Source organism: Stegostoma tigrinum, chromosome 3 (assembly GCF_030684315.1).
Source record: "Stegostoma tigrinum isolate sSteTig4 chromosome 3, sSteTig4.hap1, whole genome shotgun sequence".
NCBI lineage: Eukaryota > Metazoa > Chordata > Chondrichthyes > Orectolobiformes > Stegostomatidae > Stegostoma > Stegostoma tigrinum.
The window spans coordinates 89,203,404-89,229,569 of record NC_081356.1 but is presented as its reverse complement, the minus strand read 5'-3'; the positions used below and the strand labels follow the sequence as shown (position 1 = coordinate 89,229,569).

General features: G+C 39.1%; 1 protein-coding gene across 18 annotated transcripts in view; it reads right to left on the bottom strand.

Moving 5' to 3' along the window:
- The window catches only part of LOC125450983 (multiple C2 and transmembrane domain-containing protein 1-like), a 562,377-nt gene that overhangs the window by 152,049 nt on the left and 384,162 nt on the right, over nucleotides 1-26,166 (bottom strand). For all 18 annotated transcript variants that reach the window (XM_048527527.2, XM_048527528.2, XM_048527529.2 and 15 more), the window contains one exon: nucleotides 25,648-25,767. In XM_048527527.2, coding sequence (XP_048383484.1) covers nucleotides 25,648-25,767 — 120 coding nt within the window. The remainder of the gene's footprint in view (nucleotides 1-25,647; nucleotides 25,768-26,166) is intronic.

Below are 26,166 nucleotides of genomic sequence, written 5' to 3'. Positions count from 1 at the left end.
ACATCCTGGGGGTTACCATTGGCCAGACACTGCATTGGATTAACCACATAAATGCTATAGTTCCAATAGCAAATCAGAGGCTAGGAATTCTACTGCAAGTAACTCACCTCCTGATTCCCCAAAACCTATCCATTATCAACCAGGGACAAGTCAAGAGTGTGATGGAATATTCCTAACTTGCCTTTTTGGGTGCTGCTCCAACAACACTCAAGGAGCTTGACACGATCCAGAGCAAAGCAGTTCACTTGATCGGCACTGCATCCACAAATATTGACTTCCCCTACCACTAACACTCAATAGCAGCAGTACATATTAAGTACAAGATGCACTGCAGAAATCCACCAAACCTCCACGGACAGAACCTTCCAAACTAACATGAGTAGCTAGAAGGACAAAAGCATCAGAAACATGGAAATAGCACAAACTGCAAGTTCCCCTCCAAGCCACTCACTATCTTGACTCAGAAACATTTTGCTTTTGTTTCAGTGTCACTGGGTCAAAATCCTGGAACTTCCTCCCTGAAAGTATTGTGGATCTACCTACAGCATATTGAGAGCATGGTTCAAAAAGTCATCTCACCATCATCTTCTCAAAAGCAAGGATGGGCATTAAATGCTGCCCAGCCAGCAGCACCTTCATGAAATAAAATTTTAAAAAGAAACAGAGAGAGCAGCAAAAGAGAAATCATGAACAGAGAGCTGAAGAAAAGAAATATAGAGGGTCAAGGACAGAAAGGTGACGGAGAATATACGGAGTCATTACTATTCAGCACCAGTTGAAATATCTTGATTAATTAAGGTAGCAGAACGACAAACAGTCACTGTTTACCAGACAATGCATGGATACCAAAGGCCAAAATAGGCAGTTCAAATGGCATGCTTCATTTGTAAACATCTTGTGACTTAGGAAACATGTTTGCTCATTGCTTCTGACCAAATCAAACTTGACAGATTGACAACTCAACAAACAGATTTTGTGACCTGCCCTGTTAGTACACACCACAAAGTGACAGACATGGTAGAAATCATCAGGTATGTCTCAGCAATGAATGATTTAGAGGCATTTTTACTTTTGTTGATGTGGTAAATACAATTGTAACTATGGGTCTGCTTTGCAGTTCTGGTCATAAGCGTGAACATGACTGAAGCCTTGGCATAATGAGGACATTACTTTGCAAAAAAAAATTACAAGTGTAGCTACTAACTTTATAAGCTCTGTTGGCAAGGAAGCTGTGAGAAGATTTACATAGAACATAGAACATAGAACATTACAGCACAGTACAGGCCCTTCGGCCCTCGATGTTGTGCCGACCTGTCATACCGATCTCAAGCCCACCTAACCTACACTATTCCATGTACGTCCATATGCTTGTCCAATGATGACTTAAATGTACCTAAAGTTGGCGAATCTACTACCGTTGCAGGCAAAGCATTCCATTCCCTTACTACTCTCTGAGTAAAGAAACTACCTCTGACATCTGTCCTATATCTTTCATCCATCAATTTAAAGCTATGCCCCCTCGTGCTCGCCGTCACCATCCTAGGAAAAAGGCTCTCCCTATCCACCCTATCTAACCCTCTGATTATTTTATATGTTTCAATTAAGTCACCTCTCAACCTTCTTCTCTCTAATGAAAACAGCCTCAAGTCCCTCGGCCTTTCTCGTAAGACCTTCCCTCCATACCAGGCAACATCCTAGTAAATCTCCTCTGCACCCTTTCTAAAGCTTCCACATCCTTCTTATAATGCGGTGACCAGAACAGTACGCAATACTCCAAGTGCGGCCGCACCAGTGTTTTGTACAGCTGCAGCATAACCTCTTGGTTCCGGAACTCAATCCCTCTATTAATAAAAGCTAAAACACTGTATGCCTTCTTAACAGCCCTGTCAACCTGGGTGGCAACTTTCAAGGATCTGTGTACATGGACACCGAGATCTCTCTGCTCATCTACACTACCAAGAATCTTACCATTAGCCCAGTACTTTGCATTCTGGTTACTCCTACCAAAGTGCATCACCTCACACTTGTCTGCATTAAACTCCATTTGCCACCTCTCAGCCCAGCTCTGCAGCTTATCTATGTCTCTCTGCAACCGACAGCATCCTTCGTCACTATCCACAACTCCACCGACCTTAGTGTCTTCTGAAAATTTACTAACCCATCCTTCTACGCCCTCATCCAGGTCATTTATAAAAATGACAAACGGCAGTGGACCCAACACCGGCCCTTGCGGTACACCTTTGTGTACATCCTTTGATTCTTTGCTACTGATGCCTTATTTGGTCAGCTTCCCATGTAGCCAAATAATGTGACTTCCACTGGGAATCCCATTCTGGTGTCTGTTTTGATTAAATGTCAAACTAACCCTCCTTACAATTCTGCCCAGAAGGAACTTGATTTGAAGCTGATGGTTTCAAATGAAAAGAGCAATAAAGCTTTTCATGTGATTGCAAGCAAACTCTTTCCTGCATAAATCTTCGGCAGGGTCCCTCTGTCACCTGGTCCTGGCAAATATGTATGCTTTGTTCAGCTATTCTCAGAAATAAAATATGATGACCAATAAAAATGAAGTAGAAATACAATTCAAAATAGAATCAGAAAATGCTGGAGAAACTTAACAGATACACCAGCATCACTGGAGAGAGAAACTAAGTTAATATTTCAGGTCCATTATGTATTCAAAACATTTAGCTTATTTCTCTCACCATAGATGTTGCCTTACTTGATGAGTTTTTTTGCAACTTTCTGTTTATATTTAATAAAATTTCATCTGAATTTACATGCTTGTACTTCCTACAGTGTGGGTGTTTTTCTTCTGGCTCTCACAACCAGTATAATTCCAAACATGCTTTACTTAAGAGGCACATGAATCTAGTTCATTGAGGCTCTGTTTCACACATATAAAAACTGCCAAAGAAGACCATAGGGATTTTAGCATCAATGAGATCCATTTTCTCCATTTACCCTTTGGGTAAACGAATCAGCAGTATCTGTGTGCTTAATGAAGCATTCAGTTCTGTTGCCCTTCTCTGATCCCACTCCACTGCCAATTTTTAAAAATGATATTATAAAAGTCATTTGCCAAAGTACTCCAAGAGTTCAGCAGAAAGTTGAAAGATATAGCCAAAAAAGCAGGGCTCTTGTGCCACTGAAAAACTGTCCCTACCTCTGAGCAGGGTTGTCTGGGTTCAAATCCCACTGCATTAGAGGTCTACGGTAACATCTGTGACAGAGGGTGATTAGGAAAAATTCTATAGCCAAAATCATGGAATAGAAGTCTAAGAAAGCGATCATGAAACTACACAGTAATCTATTCACACCCGTTGTGAACACCTCTTCCATATTTAAACTAATTGTGGATCAGTCCATGCACATCCAGATAGTAACAGAAACCTGGCTCACAGGTCATGACTCCATTGCCTCTTATGGAAGTTTCCATTTTTGGCATGACAGCTGACCACCTGACCTGTCCAGTGCCGCAGTTTTAATGCACAGTGCACATAGTTTCTTTCCCTAGTTCTCTGATAGCTCACACTGTCCCATCACTTTTGTTAAACATTTAAAATTGACCCCTATGATCTGTGGTAGTGTCACCACCAAGATCTCCTCCCTGTCTATCATTGTAATTTTCAGAATCAAGGAATATGGGGATATTGCAGGAAAATGTGGCTGACTCTGAGGTTCAACAAAGATCTTTCTAAATGGTGAAGCAGGCTTTGGAAGTCCAAATTGTCTAATCCAGCTTTTACTATTCACGCCTGTGGAAGAACTGCAAACTCCTGACTGACAATGAAAATGGTTACTTTCTGCTATCTTGCTATTTCTGTCAGGGATCCCCCCCATCTCTCACTGAAGTGTGCAAATTGATTCAGAGAATTTCCAGGGAACATCAGTTTTACTTAATGTCCTTCATACTGCTTTCCGTCTTATTTGTTTTGTTGGCATTAACACATATCCAGAACTCAATTGTATACATCTTGTTAACTTACATTATTGGTGTTCACTAGCTGGCAGGCCCGAAACACATGGATAGTTAAATTGAGAGGAAATGCATAACAGGCAACAGTGTATTGACAGAAGTGGCAAGTTATAACTTTTCACAAAAATATGTACTGCTGCATTTGTACTATACATTAAATAGGATTAGTTTGTGACAAAAAACACTTTGCTTTATTTGTTGCTTTATGGGTATCAATGTAGACTTGATAGTTATTTGTTAGTTTTACAGGTAAAGTTGCCATATTCCTAAAGGACGGTAAGACTGCTCTCATTACAGAGAGATGACGGTAGTGAATTTAACCTGAGGATCTCCACACTTCAGGCGAGGGGCAAGGTTGAAAAGCTGGAACCTTTGTGGGAATCTACTTTGTGGGTCAGTTAGCTGAGCTGGCTGGGCAGTTGGTTTACAGTATGGAGTGATGCCAACAATGTAGGTTCAATTCCTGCATTGACTGAGGTCACCAAACTGGCTTCACCTTCGCGGCCTCTTCCCTTACCTGAGGAGCAATGACTCTCACGTTAAAGTACTGGCAGTCATCTCTCTCTCTCTCTCTAATGATACAGCTGTCCTTTAGTCCTCTGATGGTAGTGACTTTGCTTAGTAGTTTTATATCCTGTCAAATTTCCTTTCTACTCTTGCTAATGTTTTCTTCACTAGATTTAAACAATAACTTGCTCAGCTTCAATTCCATTCACACCTTTCCTCGGCCACCAGTTTTCTATTTGCCTGCATCCTCTTTCTTTATGAATCTCGCCTCCTGTGTGATTTCATCCCTTTGCCTCTTATTGGTAACAGAATGCCTTGGTTTTTCCTCTCTGGAACACCATCACCAAACCCCTCGCCTTTCCTCTTCTCTGCATCTTTTAAAGGGCTTTGTTAAATCCATTTTTATTCCGGTTTTCCACACAATTCCCAACAGCCATGATGGTTCAGGGTCCACTTACTTTTATTTATTGTTTTCATCAGTGAAATGGCAAGAGGAAGCTATATAAATGTATGTTGTTAATGACATTGCTGAAGGAAGAACAAAATACTGACCTTGAAGTCACATTACACTAAATTTCCCATTGGTAATATTACACACTCAAAAAGAAATTAGATTTAATGATCTTCATTGATGTTCATTCAGTCCATTCATACTGGCAGACTCCCGAATTTTCACTTCCAGTTTTATCCCATAATGCTTTGAATTTCATGAAAGATCCATACATTTTCAGAACAAATACCCAGTGAAAACAAAATCAATTATCTAACATGAGCTGCTTTAAATATTACACTGTATTCATTGAATCCAGTTGGTATATTTTGAACAACTTCACAAAAATCTACCAACTGCATAAAAATTATTAAAATATTACTGAGCAGCATTAATGTAGTTGCAGTTTAAAGATAAAAGCAAAGTACTGCAGTTGCAGGAGATTCCAATTGCTGGAAATAAAAATACTGTCAGCTCCAAAGAAGAGTCGTGTTGGAAACAAAATCTTAACTTTGTTTCTCTCTCTAGCACAACATAATTGTTTAAGAAACATGTTGGAACTATATTTTTTTAAATTTGCATGAAAGATTTGTTATTTTTAGTTTACTTTAAAGGATCATTATTCTCATAATAAAACTTACAAATTGGCCTTGGAACGTAACTGAGCCTTGCCACTGTCTATTTGGTTACATTTCGTGAATCAGTTTGCAATAGGGCTTCCATTGTTGCTGTGGGGAAATAGTGCCTCTTATCCTTTCAGATCTACAGCTTACTACCAGATGGCTACTAACTAGTGCTTTTCAGCAGCTGACACTGAATATGAAGTCAGGAATTTTAATTGTTCATTTTTACAAGGAGTGCTGGATTAAGACAGCCTCTGAATTTATACTCATTACTGTTTCAAGTTAACTAAGGTCAAGTCAAACAAAGTTTGGCTTCAAGAACAAAAGTGGTAATCGAGAGTTCATTATTCCAGGACGTGACCCTGCCTTTAAAAAATGACATGAATCATTGACACAGTGTATTGGCCTGAGGAAAACTGCAATTTCAATGTATCAAGGAACCACAATGAAACCACAAACATTTTTCATCATTTCTCACAATGCCTTATTTATTGAAATTTAAAACAGGTGTTTGGTGCTGAGGTTGCAACCAAAATATTTTCAAATCCATACTAAACCTTGTCTCGATAAAGGAAGCTCTAAGAATAAGGGCTTGTATTCTTTCTTCATGCTGAACAAGTGTTCTTTCTTTTGCCTTGTCAAATACACCATGGACTCTATCTGTGGCTGGTCAGTACTAAACGGTAGATAAAGTTACTGCAAATTTGTTTTCTTACAAAAGCAACGATGCTTGAGATCTCATGAGCAATCATAGCCTTGTCTTCTTTTCAGGTCCAAAACTAATGCCTTTTTCTCCCAGAAACAAACTACTTCCAGCCACAATGGGACTGTTCTTTTGTGGTGAAATGAGAGAGAACTGAATTTGCAGGTGTTTCATCAGAAAGGTAAAGGGGAATTTGACCCATGACAGAATGTGGTGGGTAGCTCTTGGTGTGCTCTCACACAGTTGCATCAGCCAGTCTATTCAAAATCATATTGGATTATGAATAGCTGTGTATTAATTATTTATACAGATTTGATCTTATTCATTAAAATGACACTCCCTCCCTTACTGTAATAATATCATTAAATGTGCTACAGTACATTTAGAGTAACGAAATGCTAACAGAAAAGCAAACCCCTGCAGCTATGGGAAATATGAAATAAAAATAGAATATGCTGGACAAACTCAGAAGTTCTCGCAGCATCGGTGGAGAGAGAAGGAGAGTTAATATTTCAAGTCCGATGTAGGAGTTTTTCAGAGCAAAGAATGAATGAAATGCTACTGAATGAAATGCTAACTCCTCGGTTGTGCAATTTGGCATTTCTGCAGATAGCAATCTGGATTTCAATGAAGAGGATCTTTAAAAGTTCAGCAGTGAGATAGTTATACTTCACTTCAGTAGTCATTGGCATTGTGAGTAAAAGGATCCACAGGAAAAGGCATCTTCCCTCTGCTATCTAGTGACAATAATATTGAATGATATTAATGAGGAAAAAGTGCACTCAATTCTAATATCCCATGGTCAACTCACCTTTTGGCATTTATTCCTTGGCTTTATAAATGGAGACCAATTACTCAGGTAAGGTGATAAATGCTGGAAATACTGAATAAACCACATAAATATATACATATAATATATACATTCATCCGCAGCATCCGCAGAAAGGGAGAAACTTGCTAACAAGGTGGCAGGAAGAACTTGTTTTTGCTCATGGCTCATTTTTCTGCAATAGTCAAAGATTCAATGAATCTAATTGATCTTAACCCGATCTAGATTGTTCATGTCCTGAAACTGATAAATGAGACGATGCTGTACACAGGCAGTAAATGCATGTGATGTTTCTCACACTGAAAATGCTGGTATAGACAATGCGACATTAAATCAGTTTGCATGGAAAAACTCCTTGTCACCCGACAAATGCCAGTCTTTCCAATGGATGGTCATGCAAACCATTGAAATGCACTTCTGCCAGGACAGTGTTGAAGACTACTGCTGAGACTACTGTTTCTGGAGGAATTTCAGCATCTACTTTTGAGATTTCAACTGAAACCAAACTTTTGGGGTGACGTGGACTATACACCTGACCCAAATAACATCATCACCTGGGTCCGAGCTTTTTAAATTCTGGGTTTCATTTCTTCCTGCTTATCAGCTACCTAAAAAAAGGCACCTAGAACCTTAACCTTCATAATAACTTTGGCGGCATTTCTTCCTTGCTAAAGTGCTCATTTAATCAGCTATTCCCTGTATTTCTATATGTAAATTACCTTTTCACTTCCAAATTGGTCCCACCTACAGTGGTTAAAGACGTTAGCCAGACGGACCTCATAGAATATGGGCTCCCTAATTGGGGTTGTAGCGCTGGTCCAATCAGGGAGCCCTGGCTGACAGACAATACAGGAGTGTCAGAGCTCCTGTTCACTCTGAGAGCTGGCTCTGAGACAGTCGGACCAGTGTCAAATACTATGCACGTATAAATAAAGAGCGATTTGATGATTAGATACTGGCCTCTGTGGTCGTCATTTCACCACCCCTCCCTTACTACCGTTTTTTATTATATGGCCGTAGAAGCCTTTAACATTAAGGAAAACCACTAGCAGCAAAATAAGTTTTTGCAATCTATTCAGTTTTATTTTATTGTAGCCCACTGGGAAATATTACACTTCAAACATATATTTTAAGGAACAGTAATAACCTGATGTGTATTATAGGTTACACATACAGTATCACAGTTCACGCATTTATATATTTTTATTGAAACCATAGTGAAATGAAACTTTTCAAGAAGCACACTAGTAGTAATAATCGTCCGCAAAATGAAAGCTTAAGCAAGTCAGTAAAAATATGATACATTAGCAGTGGGATTGGAATAACCCAAAAACACTCATTGCCACTGTAACAAGGTTAGCCAGGTGGACCACATCTAATATGAGTTCCCTGATTGGGGCTGTTAATATGGTCCAATCAGGGAGCCCTGGATGACAGATAAGAACAGGAGTGTCAGACATCCTGTTCACCCTGAGAGCTGGGTCTGAGGGAGCTGGATTAATGTAAAGGACTCTCCATGTGCAAATACAGGGTGACTTGATGACACAGTACTGGCCTTTGTGGAGTTGTTTCATTCCTCACACTTGGCTATGATGTAGAGGTAGGAAGTAGGAAATTCAATCCCTCAAAAATCTTGAGCCATTCAATAAGAAAATGACTGATCTGTGCCTCAATTTTATTTACAAACTTTGGAGTACCTTATATTGTAGTTATTGGAGCAATACCTTCCTGCCTTTTCAATTTACTTCAGCCATCCATCCTGTTTGTTATTGTTTGATATTGGCATTCAATGGGCTATACACCATTCATTCATTTTTGACATTAATTATAGGGTTGCATTTCTGAATTTCTTTATCTTGTAGCACAGCCTCAATCACTGGGATCATATAGCAGAAAAGGTTTGATTCTGTCTTCACAATTTTCCATCAATTAAAACTAATAGGCAGAAAAATGTGACTTCCCAACATTTCAACATACGAAACTTATGGTCAGGAAAAGATCAGCCACCCCATCAAACCTGCCCAGCACTCAGGGTGGATGGATACTTCTTTCATCCAACCAGCAAATATCTAATCTTCTCGGAGCAATGGCAAGTGAAGATTTGTACCGTAGTATAGATATATAAAATTGGTACTTAGATGCATAAACTTATTGTGGGAGATTATCTGTAGAAAAGGTAGTTTGCTAACAAAGAACAGAATGACAGGCCTGCTCTCTTCCTGTTCTAACTTATAGATCATGGTCACAGGCTCTTATTCTAGTGATGAGTCATGCAGACAAGTAAGTGCGCTATCCTTTTCTTCCCTACATTGAGCTTTGAATGGAAGTGACATGCTATCCCTATCAAGTATGACAAACGCTTTCTGACATTACAACAGTGCATAAACTTCAAAAGTACTTAAATGTCCATGAACAGCACATTGAGATTGTCAAACATGGTATACAAATGCAGGTTTTTTTTTGTACTTCTCCGTAGGATGGTCTTTCTGCTGGAAATGCATAAAAATTGTCAATATGGAATGCTTGGATTCAGTGTAATGTTACAGCCCTGAAAATCCTTTCAGTGCAGTTTTATGCTCATTGAGGTTATGGACTTTGTGAATTAGGAATGTAACTCTTTCACCTTCAGCTTTCACTGTAAACATCAAGCAAATCCTGGGTCAGGGATCAATGCTGGTTCTTCATTGTTCGTGATTTTCATAAATGGCGTAAATGAGAATGTGAGGATAATGATAAGCTTGTGGATGACTGAAAGCTTGGAAGTGTGGTTGACGATGAGGAAGCAGGTGTTGGGTTAGATTGATCAGATGGGTACATAAGTGGCAGATGGAACTTAACCCAGATAAATGTGAGGTGATGCACTTTCGAAAAAGGGACAAGACAAGGAGGTACTCAATGAATAACAAAACACTAGGAAGCTCAGAGGAACAGAAGGATCTTGGAATGCTTGTCCACCGACTCCTGAAGGTGGCAGGACAGGGTAACAGGTTAGTTAAAACGGCATAAGATTATGTGTGTAAGATTATGAAGGGCATAGACGGGATGAATAGAAAGTAGCTGGTCTCCCTAGTTGACCAATAACAAGGGGGAATAATTTTAAAGTGGAAGGCAGGAGGTTGAGAGGGGATTTGAGGAAAATCTTCTCCCATTGGGTAATGTGCATCTGGAATTAACTGCCTGTGAGGGTAGTTGAGGCATGAAGTTTTGCAGCCTTTAAAAAGGACCCTTTGAGCATTTGAAGTGTCATAACTGTGTCAAAGCTGTTCTGAATAGTGAGGGTCTGAGATCAGATTGCTATCATTTTATCCACAGGCATCACCAACATCTGAGTTGATTCAGATCTGATATACAAACTGTAAAATCCCTTCAGCGTACACCATAACTTCATTCTCATGTCTATGACAGAATGTTCTTGAGATATAACCCTCTAGATACACTGACTTCATGTCATTTTATGTTCTTCATACAGCAGTAAGTCCAGCACTTGTACTTGAATGAAATGCTTGTTGTAAAACGTTTGGGCTTTCAATTTTTTTTTAATCAATCAAGCGATGTGGTGTGAATGAATAGCTCAGTATTAACTCTCATCCCTAATTGCCCTGAAAAAGATAGTGGTAAGCTTCCATCTTGAAACGCTGCAATCTTTAGGGTGCAGGGACACCCCAGGTGCTGTTTGGAAGGAGATTCCAGCATTTTGACTCAGGAACAATGAAGGGATGGTTATATAGTTCCATGATGGCATGTGCCTTGAACCAGAACTTGCAGTTAGTGATGTTCTCATGCTTCCCTTGTTGTTCTAGGTAGGAGAGATTGTGGGTTTGAAAGTTGCTGTTGAACGTGCCTTGGTGAATTACTGCAGTGCATCTTTTAGATGGTAAACATTGCTGCCACTGCGAATCACTGTGAAAACAGTGAAAGTTGGAATTTGTGTATGGCATTCTAACTAAGCAGTATGCTTTGTTCTGGATAGTGCCAAGCATTTTGAATATGTTTGAACTGTACCAATGTGGAGAACTAGAAACCATCCCATCATACTCCTGACTTGTGCCTTGTAAATGATCAGCAGGCATTAGAGTGACAAGAGGTGTGTTACTCACCACAGGAATCTGAGCCTCTGCCCTATTCTTGCTTATTTGGCTGGATTAGGTCAGTTTCTGGCCAAAGTTAACCCCCAGGATGTTGATAGTGGGGAAATCAGCAATGGTATTGCTATTGAACATCTTTTCCCTAAATGGCTTTCCACAGTGACCTTCAGTTAATTGGACCATTGCAGACTGTCTTTTCGTTTCTGTTATGAGGCAATACAAAAGACCACAAAGTTTGATGCAGTGAAGTTGGAGTGTAAAAATCTCTGCTAGGGTCCTGAGACGTCCATTCCATAGGTGCATGACAAGACAAAGTGCATTATGCTGCTCTCAACATAGCTTCAGCAATTTATATTTTTTTTCACCCATTATAAACTGAAGGGAGGATATTATGATACTGAAATATCTCTCTCAGTTAGAAGTTATGTTATCGGAATTCCCTCAAGAGCTGCCAGAAAGAACACAACTCTGTCTTCCCAGCAATCAGGAGCATTTATATGCTGTGATCTAGAAACCCCATAATATCGTGTGTTTTTCTTTTCTATTGTGAGACCCTATCAAAATTGAAACATGCCATATATCAGTTGAGGATGCAGGATTACCTTAAGGAAACATTTTATCCTTGGGCAAATAAACCTGCATTTCTAATCAAAATGCAGGATTAATGTTACTCTGTAATACACTGATTATCAATTTTTGTGCCACTATCCAAAAATTACATTATGACATCCTTAGATTGAAGCACAACTTTGGTATTGACCTAAAATCCCTCTACATTAATAATTTAATAATATTACAGCATGCAGTATAATCAGAGGTGTTATTCTTGGCTTTTACTTCAGCATTTTTCTTTGCTGCTTGTTTTCTTAATAAAGCAAAAATGTATGTCCTTCGAAAATATAGGAGGCATTTTAAAGCCTCTAAATGGAAGGATTAGAGGCAGGTGGGAAGATTTAAAAAAAAACTCAAAACTGACCCCAGTCTGCTATCTTCATTTAGAATAGAGAAAGATTAATGTTGAGGGCAACCATACTGCTGTCGGGAGGCATGGAAATCTCACATACCACTTCAGAAAATTATGTGCCTCTATTTTAAAGGTATTTTGAGCTAATAATGCCTGGAATTGTCAGGTCTTGGGAAACTCACAGATGGAAGGTGGTGAGATGAGGTAGAAACATGAAATTAATACCTTTTAATATTTTTCTTACATTCAATGTAGCATAGGAGTATTTCTTCTAGGTCCACCAAAGCTTAGCTGCATGTGACTGGGCTTCCGCAGTGTTCAATTCATTCACACTGTCATGATATCTAACTGCATGCTATATGATCCCTGCCTCCATGATGTCTGACCCTGTGACATCCAATTCGCAGATTTCCAATCTTCACCCTCATATTGTCTGAACTTTATGTTGTCCAGCTCCCTGATATCCACATCTGAGCCTCATGATGTCTTATTGCCCTGTGGTGTCTGGTCCCTAGATATAATGAATAGCCATTGCATTATTTTTGACATCCTGACATGGAATATAGGTACTCAGCTATATCATATTGGCTCATGGTCTGTTCCTGTTCAGTGAGATCATAGCTGATTTACAACCTAGCATTGTATAACTACTTTTGTCCAATTTTCCCTCATAGCTAAGGTTAACACTAAACTATCATTTTCACTTTTACAATTAACAAGGATTCCTCAAAAGCCATTTGTAGAAGAGAGTTCTAAATTTCTGCCACCACATAGAAGTGTTTTCTAATCTCACTGATGGAAGATCTGGCTCTAATATTTATAATTTGCCCTGTATTTCTCAATTTCCCAGCCAGGAAAAGCAGTTTCTCGACACCTTATTTACTGCATTTAATGGCTTGAAATTTTCAATCAAATCCTCTTTCATTTTTATTAAAGGAATGCAATGCCCTTTTGGGTAATCTCTACTTGTCAGTAAACCCTTAGACATCAGTAATCATTCCAAGAAGTCTATGCTGCAAACAGCCCATGGTCAACATACTCCTCTTGAGATATAGTGTTCAGAAATGTTCACTGTCTGGGTCAAACCAGGGCTTTATATAATGGTAGGTTAAACTTTATCTCCATACATTGTAAAAGTCCTGCATTATATTTGTTGTTTTGATTATTTTCAGTTTCTGTTCATGCTATCTTAATGATTTAGGTACATAGACACACAAGTCTGTTTAAATAGGTAGTGTTTCTAGAACGTATTCTTTCCTTTTCTATTTATGTACAAAATGGATTGTCTCACACTGGTCCATAGTGAAATTAATTTGCCACAGTTTTGTCTATTAATGTAGACTGTTAACATCTCTTTGTAATTTGACATTTCCAGCTCCACTGCCTACAATGTTGCTTATTTTGAGTGATTTGCAAAGTTACATTTGTAGTTTTTTATACTGCTATCTGAACAATTGATAAACATAGGATCCAAACAGATCCATGTGGGATACCATTAGTTTATACCCTGCCAGTGAAGGAATCTGTTCACCTGTCGTTGCCTCTTCACATCAGTTCAACTACTAACGGGTCAATAACTTATAAACCAAAAACTTGAACCTGCATCAAATTTAATCAATGTTTTTGTGAAGCCATATAAATAATATCTATAAATAATCATCTGTCCATTACTTTAGTCACATTTTCAAAAGGTTTGAAGGATCATCAGGTATGATATATCCTTTACATACCACTCTGGTTCTCCCTCTTTAGCCAAACATTTTCAGCGTGTTTTTATTCACCCTATCTATTCTCAACTCCATTAATTTCCTTAAAGCAGAAATAGGCTAAACGATCTATAATTCCCTGATATTTTTAGCTTTCTTAAATAGTAGAATGCCATGTATAATTTTCCTAAAATATAATTCCCAATTGAAAGAAATTTGGATGATTATTGTAAAGGCATCTGCAATGTTCTCAACTAGTCCTTCAAAATCCTGAGATAGAAATCATCTGGCCCTGGGGAATTTTCATAGTTTAGTAACATCATTATCTTCCTCAAAGTTATTTTGTTTACATTGTGAATTTTGCCCATTATCCAGTATAAGTGTTCTTGAAAGATCTAGCATGCATATTCGAAATATTTATCCAATATGCCTACCATTTCCTAGATAATAAAATGTGAGGCTGGATGAACACAGCAGGCCCAGCAGCATCTCAGGAGCACAAAAGCTGACGTTTCCGGCCTAGACCCTTCATCAGAGAGGGGGATGGGGTGAGGGTTCTGGAATAAATAGGGAGAGAGGGAGAGGCAGACCGAAGATGGAGAGAAAAGAAGATAGGTGGAGAGGAGAGTATAGGTGGGGAGGTAGGGAGGGGATAGGTCAGTCCAGGGAAGACGGACAGGTCAAGGAGGTGGGATGAGGTTAGTAGGTAGGAGATGGAGGTGCGGCTTGGGGTGGGAGGAAGGGATGAGTGAGAGGAAAAACAGGTTAGGAAGGCAGAGACAGGTTCGCCTCCCATTCTTTAGATGGCATGTCCATCATGGGCGTCCTGCAATGCCACAATGATGCCACCTGAAGGTTGCAGGAACAGCAACTCATATTCCACTTGGGAACCCTGCAGCCTAATGGCATCAATGTGGACTTCACCAGCTTCAAAATCTCCTCTTCCACCACCGCATCCCAAAACCAGCCCAGTTCATCCCCTCCCCCCACTGCACCACACATCCAGCCCAGCTCTTCCCCTCCACCCACTGCATCCCAAAACCAGTCCAACCTGTCTCTGCCTCCCTAACCTGTTCTTCCTCTCACCCATCCCTTCCTCCCACCCCAAGCCGTACCTCCATCTCCTACCTACTAACCTCATCCCACCTCCTTGACCTGTCTGTCTTCCCTGGACTGACCTATCCCCTCCCTACTTCCCCACCTATACTCTCTTCTCCACCTATCTTCTTTTCTCTCCATCTTTGGTCCGCCTCCCCCTCTCTCCCTATTTATTTCAGAACCTTCACCCCATCCCCCTCTCTGATGAAGGGCCTAGGCCCGAAACGTCAGCTTTTGTGCTCCTGAGATGCTGCTGGGCCTGCTGTGTTCATCCAGCCTCACATTTTATTATCTTGGATTCTCTAGCATCTGCAGTTCCCATTATCACTGCCTACCATTTCCTATTTGGCAATATCATTGTTATCAGTTTTCAAAAGGCTCACATTAATCCTGATGGTCATCACTAATGTAATATAGTTTTTTTTTAAATTTGCAAGTGTCCATTTTGTCAGGTTCAATCATTCATTGTGTCTCTCCCAGTTGCCAGGACCCATGCAAGTTATCGTATATCTTGTTTATTTTCTATATGTTTTTAATCGAGTTTTATGTTGTTCCTTATCCTTTCAATATCCATGGATGCTTTTTATTGACAATGTCCTTGTAACCTCTGAACATTGTTTCCCATGAGACCCCACAGCTCCAATATCCAACCTCTATCAGGTGAGAACATTTGAAAAGAAGAAAATGTGTCCTGCAATTATTGTCCTCAGTATGGCCATGAAATAGTTACATGTGATTTTCTGTTTGAAATTCCCCCATTCGTGATCTTCACAGTAAATACAGGCCTCTTCATTCCTTGAAAAGTTAAACTTAAACTTAACCTAGCACTGGTACAAGGGAGTGTTTTTGATTGATTCATCAATCCCTTTGGAAATGTTCAATTTTGTTTTCTTTATTCATTCACGGATGAGGGTGTCACTGGCTAGGCAGCATTTATTGCCCATCCCTAACTGCGCAGAGGGCGGATAAGAGTCAACAATATTGGTATGGGTCTGGATTCACATGTAGGCCAGGCCAGATAAGGATGGCAGTTTCCTTCTCAAAAGGACGTTAGTCAACTGGTATTTTCCGACAATCAGCAATGGATACATGGTCATCATTAAATTGTTAATTCCAGATATTTATTGAATTGAAATTCCACCATCTACAATGGTAGGATTTGAACTCAGGTCCCAGAGCATTATCGGGGTCTCTGGATTAACAGTCCAGCGACAATAACACTATGCCATCGGCTCTCCTAAAAGGTTTAAATCGCAGTTTGTTAACATTCAGGCATCAAAAAAATAATATTTCTACAAAATGACAGCCAACAATTTTGTGCAAGAATTTAGTAGAAAACATAATTAATATTACAAATAACTTACTGGATTTTTTTTAACCTACTTAATAAAAAAGCCTCCAATGACATTTAAAAATGTGAATCGAAAACAAATAATGCTACAAGAGTTCCCTGTCCAATTAGAAACTTGCAGCCATTAAGATTACTAAACACGGCATTTTATTTGAATAAAATCATGTTGTTTTACTCATTTTTGAAACTGTAACCTGCAGTGTGATTATTAGCCATTTACAATAACTACACATTAATTTCACCATGGCAAAATAGTTACATTTGAACAAAATACCCCAAAGCATATGCAAATTATTTTGAAATTTGGTATTAACCTAGGACCTATGATAAAGGTTGAACACTGGTTTCTAAGCTGAAGGGGTGAAATTATGCTATAAAAGTTGTCAAAATATACCATGTATGTATATTATAAACAGTAGGATAAAGGTTAATGTCAGAACAAGAGAAATATTTTCCTGGTTTCCCCAAGATTTCATCATTAATATTTTAGAAAAATAGAGAAGTAAACCCTGAAATAAATTTAGTTTTTGGTATTTCTTCCTTAACGAAGCTCGAGGGTAGAGTTAACTGCTTTCTGCCTGAGGCATTGTGTGGTTTAACAGCTTGTGGTCTCCCAAAGGAAACTATGCGAAGTTTAAAAGTAAAAGAACCTATATGTTAGGAACTGAAATTATGCTGCGTTTCTGCTACAGATTGTCTCCTGCACAAGTTTCTCAGCTACAATCTTTGAATAAGACATGTCACACAATCAATATGTAAGAAAATTTTTAATTGCTAATGTAAAAAGCGTAGCATGATCAAGTGTTGTATTCTACGTGTTGCCACAGTCCTCATGTGTCCCTGGCCAAAATGTTGCTGGGGGATCACATCCATGATCCTAACAACTGCTTGCAGGCCATATAATGCAGATAATAGTGTTGATTTTTTTCAAAGCTAGCCTTGGAGAGTTGCAGGTCCATTTAATGGCTGGCAGCTCTGTAATCCCAGCTGCACTGGCCAGCAGCAACACCAGTCTCAAACAGTGTAGCTTAATCTGGGTCTGGTGTCCAAGTGAGGAGGATGAATGAGGTGGAAAGCTGTGTTCAAGAAATCAGAAGGGAGGATTAAGGCAATTGCTTCTGATGGACCCAGAAAGCTAGGAAAGGAGCTTGCCTAGCACCAAACAGTGCAGCTGAAGCAGTCATGCTTCTTATATGGTACCAGTTTCCTTTTGCTGTGGGTAAAATATCAATGGCAGAGGAATAAGGCCTTATCAGCCCCAGGGTGGGCCAGGCAGGCAACAGGAAGGCCACCCACTAGACTTTACGTGCTGTCCTAAACTCTGCACTATAGAAAAGAAGAGGCCATAGAACTGACAATAGAGAACCACATTTCTAAAGTGCGCTGGTGGAAAAGTTGGCACTCTTGCAGTGTCAGTGTGCATGCTTCCAATTGTTTGGTAACCCATGCACATGCAGGATTATAGTGAAAGAAACATATGTGGGAAAAGAGGTTTGTGGTTGAAATAATTCTTTTTGTTCTCCACTTCAGATTCTAGAAACAAGACGAAGAAAAAGAGGCTGAGACAGTCAAATTTTCACCACCAGTTTGTAGGTCGACAACTCAGAGCCCTCTCATGATGTACTGTCACAGCATTCTCCTGCACCCTTCACCCACACAATGGCAATCAGTGAGTCTGTAATCTTGATTAGTCTCGGAGTTACAATATGGGGAGCATATTATGCATACGGGCCCCAAAGTTGGAGAACTGCTGGAGAATAAAACATGAGCTGGCCCCATGCACTGACAAGCCTCTGGAATCAACACACTTTAAAAAATGTAGAGAAAGGCTGGAGGACACCGGAAAAAGATGCCAGAGGCCATGGACAGACTAGGTGAAGGCTAAGTGAGTCTATCCATGTTGCTAGTACAATCACGGCTCCAGTATGGAGTTTCCTCCATACAGAGGCTGGTAATTGCCCTGGAGGGCCTGATCTGGCAGAGATCTCAGTTGCTTCTGATAGACACTCAAACTTGCACTCCCCTAAAGTAAGCAAGGTACAAGGTATACCAAAACAATCACTGGGTTGGGGGAAGATGAGGCATTTCAACTTCCCTCTAATTGACCGTTTGCATCAAATAGCCAGGGAGGTGCATTGCACACTGTCAGCAAGGAACAGAGCCTCCAAATTTATCTGAGTGCATTGCAAGGTACTTGTGTCACTCAACTTTCGTTTGGTGGCATTACCTCCAGCAGGTTAGGCTGAAGAGGAGCTCTGTCCATGCTCTGCTTCCTACCTGGTCTCCCTGCCTCCCTCCCTGTCCCAAATGGCCTGCCTCCCTTTGTGCTCCACAATCCCTCCATCAGCCTTCCTGCTCCATGCCCCTTAAACTGCATCCATCAGATTTCAATCCATCATTGAATGATGCTCCTTCAGGACAGTAAACCCAGTGGCCACTCCCTTCAACTCCCACAAGACCAATCCAATCTGCTACACAGATCTAAAATGCAGTCAAAAATCTAATGGCATGCATTGCTCACTCATGGATAACTTAATTGAAAACTGGTACTTAATTCTGATGAGACTGCCATTTAATTAGCATGTATGACATGCATTGATGTACACTTTAGTGAATGTAATAGCTTAGTTTCATTCTTCCATCAAGGAACTGACATTTTGCCCTCCATTTCATTACATTCCTGCTGACAACTTGCTTCCTGCTCCTAGCAGCAGCACAAGATTTCATAAAAACAAAGAATTGCAGTTGTGGGAAATCAGAAACACAATAAGAGCTTGCTGGGAAAAACTCTGCAGGTCTGGCAACATCTGTAGAAAGAAAGCAGAGTTAATGTTTCAGGACTGTATCAGGTCCAGTGTCCCTTCTTCAGGACAAAATATCATCCTTTTTGTAAGTGTTAAATTTCTTCAGGCTCCAAAGTATTTGACAAAATGTATACTTTGCTTAATTTGTTTTCATTAATCTTTTTGTAATGGAGAACAAATCAGAAGATCATCCTCAATAAATATAGGCAACTCACCTTGCAGTAGCATTGCTGAGTACATATGGGAATCAACAATTACAGCAACGAGTTCGAGGTGGAAACCCAAAGGAAATATGCCCCTTTCAAGAATACAGCAAAAAAATTGAAATGCATAAATTAAGACTAGAAGTCATTAATAAGTATAGGTAAATACAAATAATCAGAAGGATAAAGTGAGAACAACTGAATGTTTGAAACCCGGGATAAAAATGGAATGTGAAACAAGAGGTGCAAATCCACAGTAGTTCTTCAGCATGTGTAAAAGGCAGGCAAATTAAAGATTTCATGGCACAATTCAGTAGAATGCAGATCAATTCAAATTAATGGAGATTGCTATTTTAGTAATCAAGCCTCCAGATTGTTTTATCAACCTGTCCCATCACCTCCCGATCTATGCCAACAGAATGAAGCCAAACATCGATCAGTCTATCTTTGGATGGCTGATCACAATTGATTTGATCATTCACACTGCCACATAAAGCAGACTTCTGCCTATCAGCCTGCTGTAGCTGTCATTGGCGTTCACTCCATTTGAAATTAACTGATGCCAAACAAAATATACATCTTTGCAAAGAAGACATTACAAAGTAGTCACCAACATGGGTAACTTGTAAATTCAATAGCAATTGAAAATAAAATACTTCCATAAACACAGAATCAGCGCATCATTCTTTTACATTTAATAGTACTGTTGGTCTACCTGCACCAGTCCGACTGGAGTGGTTCAAGAGGTATCTCACTCTCATGTTCTCAAGGGCAACTAGGGATGGTCAACAAATGCTAGCCCACCCAGAAATGCCAATATCTCATGAACTTAAATAAATCTTTCCTCTCAAATGACTGCAAAGCTATGTTATTGTTTTTGTGATACATTTTTCTTTTAAGGAAAATGATAATCTCAAAACTACCATTATGTGTTCTTAAAGAGTTAATAATCAAAGCAAACTGTGAATTTAATGATTACCCCAAACATCGCACAAGTATACTGCCCCATGTGGCAGAGCGTGCTCCTTTATGTGCTCAGTAAGCAGAAGCTAGGCTTTTTCAATAATCCACAATTTATTAATTTGAACAGACTGGAGATTGTAAATGTAAAACTAATCATCATTGCTTATTGGAGTACTTTGACATTTTTGTCTTGAAGTCTCATTAATTTTATGGCATACCAAAAAAGTAAAGGAAATGTTAGCTGGTCAATACTCTGCCTCTCTCATGTAGCACTACAGTTCAAATCCCAGGGGGCTTTCAGACCAGAAATTAACTGTGTAAAATATCAAATGCAAATGCTGAATAGTGTCACACAGATGAAAATATAACCTGAAAAGTCTCATTTAATACAGACAAAAAATGCTGGCACAGCAAATTACCTGCAATCCCATAAAAAAGGTTAAAAGTTGATCCTTTAAAATGATGTATCGACTTTTGCACATGAACTTCTGCTTTAAAAGTTTACAGCTCTCCTATTTACCAGACATTTAAGCTGATGGATAGTTGAAGAGGCAGCATATCTGCTGATCAGCCTGTTTTGCAGTTTCACTATTTTTATTAAATGTCACAACAGCCTCAAGGTAGGCAGATGTTGTTGTGCTTCAGCATTTCTCCTACTTCTTTAACATTTGGAGTTACATTTTGGTATGATTAGTTATTCTGAATGTTGCAACTGTCACCTTGCCTGCCGATGTGCAACAGTTTACCTTTCAGTGAAACAGATAAGGTGAGGAGAAAAGGCGGCTTTCGATCATTAAGTCACACAAAGCACTCTGGGTAAGAATTCTCATTTCTTTCTGCCATTCAGTTGCCTATCTAACCAGATGGCACTGCAATTGCCTGAAGCAACCAAACATAAATCCATTCTTAGGGATTGGTGAAAAGAATATTACAGTTTTGTTACTGATTGTCAATTTGGGTTGTACATTTTTGCATACCTTTGGTATGAATTCAGCATTGCATATTAGTTTTGATCAGTTTATCAGTACCAGTTACATGAGGAATGGGAATGTATTGGCTACTCCATCCAGTTCAGTAAACTGGCTTGAGATTCCATTGAAAACTAAAATCATTTTGAGATGGAAATTTTTAACACAATATGACCATGATTTGCATTAATTCGGAGACTATTGATAGCTATTAACATGTATTTCAATCACTAATGTCAGTGAGTAGTTATAAACTGTGGCAATCGGCATTAACTGGGAATGTCAGAAAAGAGATTCCATTTTCGATTCTCTTACCAATTCCTGTCAATTGAGTTGTGTTAAAATCACACACCCTCACATCAAATGCCTACCCTCTTGCCCTAAAATCTATATTTCTATTTTAGGGTGGTAATGAATCTTGCATTATAGCTTTATTTAATGTGTTTGATTAATACTTAACAGTCTCATATAAGAATAATGAAGATTAAAAGATTGTAACCAGCTGAAAATTAAGACTAATCTGCTAAAATGTTTAACTTCAGATTTGTGCTTGTTTCGATTTCATAATTCATCCTATCAAAATAACTTACAAAGCAGAAAAACAGAATCTTTTTGAAGGACCATTCAGATTGTCACTAGCCTGCAAACGTAAAGGGAAGTAAAGGAAGGTGCATTTTAAACTTGATATTGGAGCCAAAGTTACACCATGAACAAAACATAGTAAATGAAGTACAAGAGAGTAGAGGAATTTCAGGCAGGGTGAGAAGAAGTAACGAGAATATCATACAGGCTTGTGTAGAGAATTAACTTTAATACAAACCATGTGGGCAAATATGCTGAGGGTTCCATGTAACAGAGGTTTTTAAAGGGGTGAATGAATACGAATATAAAATTCTGGAAGGATAGAGTCAGGTCATCATGAGTAGAAAATGGCCACTAAATGTTGAATGTTGAATAATTCATTGCAAAGTTTCCTGTTACTGACTGTACAGTTGTACCAATATGTCTGCAAAATAACACATATCATGGATATGTAACAGTATGGTCAGTTTACTAATTGGTTCCAGTTAATAAAGGATTGAGAGCACATTGGATACTTCATGCTCTCCAGAGTTGCGAAACGAAATCAAGTTTCCACCATAAACCTGCAGGTTTAAGTTATTCTGGTGGACAACCTGGAGTGCAATGGACACTGCTGCTACATTTATTCAACTTTTGCAGGCTCAATCCTCTCCTATTTCCCACACTGTGAAGCTCTTCCAAATGGTACCTGGAACACAATATAGTAGAACAGCTCCAGATATACATTACACGGGGGATTTGAAAGCTTAGATACATTAATCATACACTTGAAGTGTAACCTATAATGAATGAACAAAGTTTCCAACTGCAATTATTTCTGTAAATAGAACTCTTCTATAAACTTTAACTGTATGACATTAAGCTGTAAAGAAAATCCGTATGGAAATGATATTGGAAACAACTTCATTGCGTGAAGTACATTGAGCAGTTCAACATGATCAAGTGATAATTCCAAGAATTTAGTTCTTTACATTTCTTGAGAAACCAAATTATTAGTTCTGTGTAAAGACAGAAGAGCACAACAGGTTTCAGGAAATGTTAATAAATTATTCGTACTGCATTTGCACCAATTTAATGCCTAATTGTAATATACTTCAAGCTACACATCAGTTTGGATTTACAAGTAGTAATCTTTAACTGTAGGACATTAACATTTAGCCGGGCTAGTTGCATTCTCCAATGTGATATTAACACCATTAAGCAAACTATGCATTTTAATGCATTTGGCAACCACTTAGTTTCTTCCCTGAAACTCTCTTTTGCCTCAGCATCTATTTTTACCTCATTGCACACCTATCTATTTTTCTACATTAAGATGCTATATTAATTTAAGTTGGTATTGCTGCTGTAGTTCTAGAAATAGCACTTGTAGTGTATAAAGAGGTTGAAGCAGTCACATCCTATTTCAACCAGGAGTTACTGAGAGGATGACCTAATGTGTCCTCTTCCCAGAATCATAGGTGCAAATCCTCAGCAAATTCAATTCACTCTACAATAACTGCACAATGTTCAGCAGAATTTGTCAATCCTCAGATATTGAATCCACCTATTCTGTAAGCTGCAAGTAACATTCTTGCCACATGAACGCCAGTCAATGACCTTCTCCAAGAAAAACGTAATAATCCCTCCTAGCCATTCAAAGTCATTACCATCACTGAATCCTCCACTATTAACAACCTGGGAGGGGTTATCATTGACTAGAAATTGAATGGACCAGCCAAATAAATATTGTAAGAACAGGGCAAAGGTTAGGAATCCTGTGGTAAGTATTTGTTCTCCTGTCTCAAAAATGTCTGTCCTAAACACTAAAGAATCTTGACACCTTCCAGCACAAAACTGCCTGCTTGTTCGGCCCCTCATCCAATACCTCCAATAATCAGAGATAATGGGAACTGCAGATGCTGAACAATCCAAGATAATAAAGTGTGAAGCTGGATGAACACAGCAGGCCAAGTAGAAGGGTCTAGGCCCGAAACATCAGCTTTTGTGCTCCTGAGATGCTGCTTGGCCTGCTGTGTTCATCCAGCTTCACACTTTATTACCTCCAATATTCATTTCCTTCACCAGAGACAAATAGTGGCAGAAGTCTGTATAATCTACAAGATGTACTTCAGCAACTCACCTACACTCCTTCAACAGCACATTCTAAACATACAATCTCTGCCAACACAAGGACAAGGGCAGCAGATGGATGAAACACCACCACCTGTAAGTTCCCCTCCAAGGCACACACCACTTTGATTTGGAACTTGATCAGCATTCCTTCAATATCATTTGGTGAAAATCCTATATTCCTTTCCTAACAGCACTGTGGGTTTAAATACGCATTAAGGGCTGCTGAAGTTCAATAAGGTAGATCACGTCACCTTCTCAATGGCACATAGGAATAAATATTAATTAATAAATATTAACCTTATTGAGATTTTTGAGAAGATGACCAAGCATGAGGATGAGGGCAGGGCAGTTGACGAGGTGTACATGGACTTCAGTAAAGCCTTTGATAAGGTTCCACATAGTAGGCTTCTTTTAGGAGGATGTCTTTAATGTACAGTATGTTCTTGCCTCGAAAATGAACAGCTGAATGGTTTCAACGTCCCTGAAATATCCTTACATATTCTGAGGTAGGCACACTAGTGTAATGTGTCCTGGATCCAGGCTGAGTAGCACTACTTTGGGTAGACCAGGGAAAGTGAAACAGTAATTTTACACTGATTCTGCTGCCTCAGATGGTACACATCGATTTCCTGTTGAGTAGTTATATAAGTCACAACCTGAAATAATGTCCTTGACAATAACCACCACACCCAACACTGATGAAGGGAGTTAAAATGAAGATACTAATTTGCCATTCTCTGATCTTGCAGTCTTTCTATTTCACTCTGAATTCAACCTGTTCTTAAAAATGGGTGAACAGGATTTCTGCAGTACGATATGGGGATCTAACTCTAACTACACATGCTGAATTCAGAGGGTGTCATTACCCAGCCTGTATTTTAAACTGAGATCCAATTGCAAGAGCTACTGCGGTTTTCACATTGGGTCATATCTGCCAGGAGTTGAACTGTGGATCAGCCAAGTTGCAGAGAGGTAAAGCATGGCTCTTCCAAAGAAGCCTTGGAATATTTTTGCTCCGAACACTCTCTATTGCCACATTATTGGTCAGGGTTCTGACATCCATCATCAGTTACCAGACGGGTTGGGATGGCATGGATCCTCACCGTGGCTTTCTGGTTTGAAATCCCTTCTTCCACCACTAGGCAGGTAGTCAATGTAGCTAAGTTTCAATGGGAGATAGAAAATATTTATGGAATGAAGAATCTCAACCTCTCAGTTACATCCTTTCACTTCAGGGCATGCAAGTATCACACAACTTCCCATTAAAATCAAAACAAACTAGGCTTTACAGGAGTAAGTGTTACTTACTGAATTCAAGATAGTTCCAGCTAGGTAAGAGATTGACCCATGGACTGCAAAGCAATTTGCATTGAAGATATTCCCACGGCCTTTCTTTCCCCTTCAATCAATATTCATGCTTGTCACTCTTCTGTAAACTAATTTATTCCTCTAAACAGTGAAAATTATTTCTTAATATACTTACTACAATGTCAAAGTGTTCCTAGATAAGCCTAACATAAATACATTATTTCACTGAATTTAATTGGAAGTGTTGATTAACCCTTTTCTGTACAAGTCAGACTCTGTTTCAATCAGTGAGCATGACTGTGCATTTCATTAATACACCGAAGATCCATCAACATTTCTGTGTTGATTTTGTCTGTGAATTCTACATACCAGGAAAGCAGTGAGACTCCTCTGCGGTGATTCCCATTCAAAGCAGCTGTTAATGTAGCGACCAGTATTTACCAGTACCATGATGCAGCGCCTCACACGGTGGTAGTTTTTCTGGAGGAGCTAGGAAAGGTAAGATGAGTGTTAATATTTCTTACTCATTATTTGACACAAGGCAGCGAACAACAACTAAATGAGAGTCAAGCCTCAGTATGGTTATAAGAAATTAGTTTTCAGTACCTTTAAAAACTATTAAAGGTATAACATCTACCCAAATGATTTCTCACCTTGACTACAAAAAATCCCCTTTGCACAGAATAAGGTAAATCAGTCAAAACACTTTATACCACAATCTGAATTTTCCTTCCAGGTGATTGATTGATTGATTAATTTTATTGTCAGGTGTACCGAAATGTGAAAAGGTTTGTTTACGAGCAGTACAGGCAGATCACAGCAAGAAAAGGATATGCAGATCAAAAAGACTTTGAGGCACACTTACATTGCAGGTTACATTATTTGAGG